The sequence below is a fragment of the Aquarana catesbeiana genome, linkage group LG01, assembly GCF_042186555.1.
Source record: "Aquarana catesbeiana isolate 2022-GZ linkage group LG01, ASM4218655v1, whole genome shotgun sequence".
Classification (NCBI taxonomy): Eukaryota; Metazoa; Chordata; class Amphibia; order Anura; family Ranidae; genus Aquarana; species Aquarana catesbeiana.
The window spans coordinates 543179076-543186805 of NC_133324.1; the positions used below are offsets into that span (position 1 = coordinate 543179076).

Below are 7730 nucleotides of genomic sequence, written 5' to 3' on the forward strand. Positions count from 1 at the left end.
GCAATTTGTGGACACTGGATTCTGAGAGCGCGGGGAATGGTTTCTCTGGACAACATCTATGATGGAAATGTATTGACTTCATTTGTGGGCTTGCAAAGGAAATATGAATTGCCCCAATCTTCCTTTTATAGGCATTTACAACTTCGACATGTGCTACATACTAAATTTTGTATTCGTAACACTGACTTCTCTGAAAACCAACTGATAGGAGTGCTTCGATCTCAGGACCCTAGGGGACTTTTCAACTCTGTTTCTACATTTCAACTCTGTTTCTACATTTACTCTCTGCCACTAGTGGGGCTCCACTGGAGGTGCGCATCAAGTGGCAACAACTTGTCCCAGATTTGTCTGATGAGGAATGGGAGGACGCATGCTCCGCCCATCTATCTCCCGCAGTCAACAATAAATTAATCCACCTTTATATGCTACATTAAACATACCTGGCCCCGGTCAGACTGCACGCAATGCACCGTATACCTACCTCTGCCTGCACTAGGTGCACATGTCCATGCATGTTATGTGGCTCTGTCCAGTTATATTGAGATACTGGCAACAGGTGACAGATGTTGTCTGTGGTCTTATCAATTCCTGTTCCATGTACCCCACTGGTGCGTCTGCTGGGGGTCCTTGATGAGGAGCAATGGCCAAGACATATATTAGGACCATGTTACTGGAGACATTATTTATGGCCCGTAAAGCTGTAGCACTTAAGTGGATCCAGCCCATACCTCCATCCATACATACATGGCTTCGGTTAATGAATCAGGTATTACCCTATGAAAAACTAATATTTGAACACAGGGGTTGCCCAAGTATAATAAAGTGTGGGATGCTTGGTGTTCTTCTGCCCTTACTGTAACCAATATGTAACTATATCACTAAAAGATTTGAGAAATAGCTATTGTACTTTAGTGTTTCTATGGCGTTTTCTATAACATGTGTATCGGGATCAATATGCTGAGAAATGCAGTGTACTTGTAAAGACATTTAAATTTTTGCACTGCAAGATGTACTGCACTGTTTTGTTCGCTCATGTTGAGCGCATTTGATAACTGTCATTGTCATGTACCTCTTTCAATATAAAGAGTTAAAAACAAAAAAAAAAAAAAAATGGGCTGCCATCAGTCAGGATGTGGCCCAGAAGTTGATTGACAGCATGTCAGGGCGAATTTAAGAGGTCTTGAAAAAATAAGGCGCAACACTGCAAGGCTTTTATTTGTCAATAAAAGCCTTTGACACTTACGAAATACTTGCAATTACACTTCAGTATACCATAGTAATATCTGACAAACAGATCTAAAAATACTAAGGCAGTAGACTTCATGAAAATATGTCACTCACAAAACTTTTGGCCACAGCTGTAGTTTAAGAGAAGCTTCAGTCACCTTTAATTTTGCCCCCACCATCTTTAATAATCTGGTATGCAAAGTGTTTTTTGTAGCTCTCAGGAGTGTCGGTATATGACTCGCACTTAGGCTAGTGTTCACAATGAGGCCGATGATGGCGATGGGTACCCTCCCACCCCCTATCTACTTCCTTTGTCTTTCACATACCCCTTTCTCCTTACACTTGTTTGTTGCTGTATGCTACATTTTTTATACTATATACTTTTGTCAGAGCCTATTGCTCCTCCATGTACTATCAGACAGGATCTAATCTTTAAAACACATTAGAGATATTCAGGAGCAGTTATGCATTTAGTGGCTTGTTTGTTAACTATTCTGACTCCTACATAAAGTTCTTTACTGCTCTGGTGAGAGCCGGAGGTGCGGAGGATGGTCTGTGGACCGTTTTACCCTGGATACCTGCATACTTGTGTCTCTTTTAATCATCAATCATGTGAGTTGTTAAATGTTGTACCTTCATTAAAGGGGTTGTATGTAAACCCTCGTGTTTTTTCACCTTAAGGCATTCTATTCTATAGTGGTGTTCCGGCCGAAATTATAATTTTTAAATAAAAATACCCCTATAATACACAAGCTTAATGTATTCTAGTAAAGTTAGTCAGTAAACTAAGGTCTGTTTTGTTAGGTTATAGCAGTAGTTTGTTATTTTATACACTTCCAGCAGGCCGTGGCCATCTTAAGTGTGGGCATCTGAAGCCAGACTGTATTTCTTCCTGGATCTCATCCTTGCAGATCTCGCACATGCTCAGTGCAGCACAAGTAGTGTAATAGGTTTAAGGTCAGGTTTCCATAGCAACGGCAGTTTCAGAGGAAGTTGCCACCCCTTCCCAGAAGGCATTGCAAACAGGAAATGATGCGATGGGTCGCGGCCAGGGAGGAGGAAGTGAAAAATGAATACAGCAGATATACAGTAGGTGCTGAGAAAAAAAATTAAAAAATATCCAATTTGTTTACAGTGCACAGTTTAGTGAGAGATGATGAAGAGTTGTAAAAGTGGGTGGAACTCCACTTTAAGGTGAAAAAACACCTGGCAGTAACTGGCCATCCAGCCCCCTGTTTTACTTACCCGAGCCCCTTCATTCGGTCGGCGGAGACGCGCTCGCCCTCTCTCCACGGGTCCTGGCTCTAGATTGGATAAATTGATAGCAGCACATCTATTGGCTCCCGCTGCGGTCAATGAAGTCCAATGACACGAGCGCCAGGGCTGAGTCCTAGCATTCGTGTCTATGGACGCGAATGATGGACTCGCCCGCAAGGTAACTCCCGGAAGAGCGCTTCTCCTAGGGGGTTAACTGATGCTGGGAGGAGCCAGACATGTTTGGGGGCCACACTGCAAAACAAGCTGCACAGTGGAGGTAAATGTTTGTTATTTTTAAAAAATAAAAAGGTTTACAAAGCCTTTAAATGTAATTACTACACTTAGAGGCACCTCTCCTTTATACTACTATGATGGATTTGGTTTCTAATCCCCTTGTGGAGGCTTCCATATGTGAATGGACATTTTATGGTCACACAACCTGGTCATATTGCTATAAATTTTTTATATGGACTATAAACTGAAGGACTTATGAATAAATGGTTGTGGAACTAATCACTTGAGTTTCCATTATTTCTTGGGGAAATTCGCTTTGATATACAAGAGTTTTGGATTACAAGCATGCTTCCAGAAAGAATTATGCTCGCAATCCAAGGTTTTACTGTATTCAATAAAATTAGACAACAAAAAAAACGGTAAATGGGGGCGGGCATGGTCCACACATGGGCAGACATCTCAAAGCCCTGCGGTACATGTGAGGAATCCGGTGAGCACCAGTGTGACATTCTTGCCTAGGCCAGAAAGGGTGAAATGCTGCTCTGCAAAATGAAAGCTAGAAGCTAATTGGATGCTACACACACCTGGTCCAGGCTTGGTAAGTTCCCCTTTAATAACAGGTCATAAGCGACGCACATCTTTAGAACATGGCTGAATAAGCAGCATGGTAAACTCGGTCTCCTAATGAGGAACAAGCAGCTTTCATGGTCCCTGCACACCACGCGGCCACCGATGCAAGCACGTCCCTCTATCCACACCCTCACCTTTCTCAGCCTCTCCATGAGGGCACTCTTGTTCCCGCCGATATCCAAATTCCGCCTCTTCAGCTCGGCCTTCAGGTCGATAACCCGCAGCTCGCTCAACTTCTTAGTTTCAACGTCGGGGACAACGCCCGAGTCCGCGGTGAGCTCTGCCATGATACCCAGACACAACGGTCGACGCTTCCTTATCAACAACGTCTTATCGCGGCACCCACTACGAGGGACTAGAACGAAGACAATGCGCATGCCACGCCTGCGCAGTGATTGCACCGGAAGTGCATCAACCCGCATGTCCCACCGGAAATGATTTGTGGACATTGTAAGCAGCGGCTATAGTGCTCCGCCTTCCGCGATGGTTAGACTTCATTTTCAGCCATATATTACTATTAATGCGCCGTAAACGGCGGTGTTTTCGTAAATGAAGGTTGTGTGGTAAACGCCCGTTGTAAACTTATGTTTTTCAAGGTGTGTTTGCTGTTCGGCTTAAGTAACGCCCAGTTTCCATCGACTGGGTCGTTGTAGAGTAAATGTGCCATTATAACAGCATAGCTTCCAACTGTCCCTGATTTGGAGCAATGTCCCTCATTCCTCCTCTTTTGGATCCCTGATCTTTATAGTTGCATATAAAATGCACTTTTTATCTATCAAAAAGTATTTTCCAGCACTAAACCTTTCCATATTATTTCTAAAGTGTTGCATTTGTAAATTCCAAAAGCCACTATAAAGGAATAGTAGTGGTAAAAAAAAAAAAAAGCACTTGTGGGTTTAAAGCGGGGGTTCACCCACACTGCCAAAAAAAAAAAAAAATTATTAAAAGCCAGCAGCTACAAATACTGCAGCTGCTGACTTTTAATACATTGCCACTTACCTGTCCCGGGGTCCAGCAATGTCGGCAGGGGACGCCGAGAACCCGCTCGGTTCTCGGCAGCTGCCGCCGCCATCCTAGGTGAGGGATTCAGGAAGTGAAGCGTTGCGGCTTCACTTCCCGGTTCCCTACTGCGCATGCGCGAGTCGCGCTGCGCGTCCCTAGTGGTCCCCGCTCTCTGCTGGGAGCTGTGTGTTCCCAGCAGACAGCGCGGTCGGGACAGGAAGAAGCATGGGAGTCTATGCCGGAAGTGGGTGCAAATACCTGTCTTTGACAGATATCTGCACCCCCCACCCCCCTGAAAGGTGCCAAATGTGACACCGGAGGGGGGGAGGGTTCCGAAAAGCGGAAGTTCCATTTTTGTGTGGAACTCCGCTTTAACCAATCTTGATTTTTTTTGTACGATTCTCCTTTAAGGGGGCGTGGCCAGAGGTGTGTCCTATGCCTACATACTTTTGCTGATAGGTGTCCCTCATTCCCATCTCAAAAAGTTGGGAGGTATGTAACAGCAATTGCCGATTCAATATATTTTTCACATTTTTTTTTTTCTGATAGGTTAAAGCTGTATTTCCTCTATAATAACGTGATAAAAAATAATGTTCTTTAGCAAGGAACATATATTCCACATTTATAATTATACTGCCAAAATGAGTGTGTGCTGTAATCTGCCTCCAGCATTGTTCCTGTTTCTTGTTGCCAGAGGCTTCTATTTTGCTGAAGCCCAAAGCCCCTGAAAAGCTGTAAATCATGAAGCAGAACTAAACCTAGCAATTTAACGGTTTCAAAAGCAGTTACATTCCTGGAATGCCGGGATAGCTAACTGTCACATTTGCTTGTGTCCTCAACCAAACCATCAAATGGCTGGGCATCATGGCAGTTGCAGATTAAACAGAAGCAGCTTCCTCTAAAGGATAATAGGGTTTAATTCTGCTTTAGGGCTGTCAGCAGATTAGCCACTACAAACTTGGTGTTCTGTCAAATTAGACAACTCATCAGAAACTCCAACCACGTCTTTTCCGGTTTATTTAAACTATCAGTAATTGGAGATTTTGACAAACTGCTGTTTGGACACAACACCAGCAACCGAATACAGTTCCAGTGCAGGAAGATTTAGCCGTTTTGACAGCACAGTGGCTAACAAGGACAAAGTTGTCGTCACCTCGGAGGCAGCCAGTTTCTTGGCTAGTATTGGAGCAGAGTAACAATCTCAGCTCCTAACATTGTGCACCGGACTGTATTCAGTTGCCGGTGTTGTGCCAAAACAGCAGTTCGTTAAAATCTCCAATTACTGATGGTTTAACCACTTCAGCCCCGGTGGATTTGGCAGTTCAATGACCGGAGGACGTTTTACAATCTGGCACTGCGCTGCTTTAACTGGTAATTGCGCGGTCATGCAATGTTGTACCCAAACAAAATTTGCGTCCTTTTTTTCCCACAAATAGAGCTTTCTTTTGATGGTATTTGATTGCCTCTGCGATTTTTATTTTTTGCGATATAAACGGAATTTTGAAAAAAAAATGATATTTTCTACTTTTTGTTATAAAAAAATTTAATAAACTCAAGTTTAGTCATACATTTAGGCCAAAATGTATTCAGCCACATGTCTTTGGTAAGAAAATGTCAATAAGCGTATATTTATTGGTATGTGCAAAAGTTATAGCGTCTACAAACTAGGGTACATTTTCTGGAATTTACGCAGCTTTTAGTTTATGACTGCCTATCTCATTTCTTGAGGTGCTAAAATGGCAGGGCAGTACAAACCCCTCCCCCAAATGACCCCATTTTGGAAAGTAGACACCCCAAGGAAATTGCTGAGAGGCATGTTGAGCCCATTGAGTATTTTATTTTTTTTGTCACAAGTGATTGAAAAATGACAACAAAAAAAATTACACAAAGTTGTCACCAAATGATATATTGCTCACACATGGCATGGTTATATGTAGAATTACACCCAAAAATACATTCTGCCGCTTCTCTTCATTTAGTGACAACTTTGTGCAAAAAAAATAATAATTTTCCTGCAACTTCTGGCAAAATATAAATTATTCCATGGACTCAACATGCCTCTCATCAAATAGCTTGGGGTGTCTACTTTTCAAAATGGGGTCATGGGGGGGGGGGGGGGTTGTGCTGTCTTGGCATTTTATGGCCTTCAAAACTGTGATAAGTAGTGAGGAGTAAAATCAAAAATTTACACCCTTCAAAATCCTGAAGGCGGTGATTGGTTTTCGGGATCCTGTACGCGGCTAGGCTCCCAAAAAGTCTCACACATGAGGTATCCCCATACTCAGGAGAAGCAGCAGAATGCATTTTGGGGTGTAATTCCACATATAACCATACCATGTTTGAACAATATATAATTTAACAACTTAACAACCGGCCCATAGCCCAATGACAGCTGCAGGGCGGTTGCTTAACTCTGGGAGGACGTCATATGACGTCCTCCCAGAATTCCCCTCTCGCGCGCCCCCTGGGGCGCGCACCCGAACACATCCGTGACCGCCGGGTCCTCACAGATCCCGGTAAATGGCCGCTGATCGCGGCTGTTTACCATGTGATCGCTCCGCCAAATGACGGGACGGAGCGATCACAAACCGGCTGATCATCTGATGACACCGGTTCCTCTCCTCCCCTCCTGTGTACCGATCGGTACACTGTGAACGGAGAGGGGGTGGATGGATGGCTGCAGCGCTGTGGGCTGGATGTGTAGTGCCCACAGTGCTGCACAGTGACATCCAGCCATCCATCCATCCATCCATGCTCAGCCATCCCTCACTACTCTGCAATGCCCTGCAATGCTGTGCAATACTCTGCTATGCCCCACAATACTCTGCAGTACCCTCGCAATACTCTGCAGTACCCCCACAATACTCTGCAATACCCCGCAGTACTCTGCAATACCCCGCAGTACACTGCAATACCCCCCAATACTCTGCAATACCTCGCAGTACTGTGCAATACCCTGCCATACTCTGCCGTACCCAGCCATACTCTGCCGTACCCAGCCATACTCTGCAATACTCGGTGATACCCAGCCATACCCAGTCATACTCGGCGATACCCTGCAATACCCTGCCATACTCAGCCATACCCAGTCATGCTCAGCCATACTCTGCAATACTCAGCCATACCCTGCCATGCTCGGCCGTACTCAGCTGTACTCGGCCTCTGTTTGTGGCCAGGCTGTGGAAGACACACATGTGGTATCGCCGTACTCAGGAGGAGTAGGAGAATTTATTTTGGGGTGTCATTTTTGGTATGTACATGTTATGTGTTAGAAATATTGTATAAATGGACAACTTTGTGTAAAAAAAAAAAAAAAAAAAAAAATGCGTTTTAACCACTTCCCGCCTGCCAGCTGTCATACAACGTCCTTGACTTTGTGG

The 7730-nt window shown here is 44.3% G+C and overlaps 1 protein-coding gene across 2 annotated transcripts in view; it reads right to left on the bottom strand.

The window, feature by feature from the left end:
• LOC141105239 (scaffold attachment factor B2-like) overlaps positions 1 to 3755 on the bottom strand; it is a 140517-nt gene extending 136762 nt beyond the window's left edge. Inside the window, exon 1 of one of the 2 annotated variants that reach the window (XM_073595136.1) lies at positions 3483 to 3755. In XM_073595136.1, the coding sequence (XP_073451237.1) occupies positions 3483 to 3725 (243 nt within the window). In that variant the 5' untranslated portion in view covers positions 3726 to 3755. The remainder of the gene's footprint in view (positions 1 to 3482) is intronic. The other variant, XM_073595129.1, reaches the window with a different exon arrangement.
• Between the last annotated feature and the right edge of the window lie 3975 nt (positions 3756 to 7730).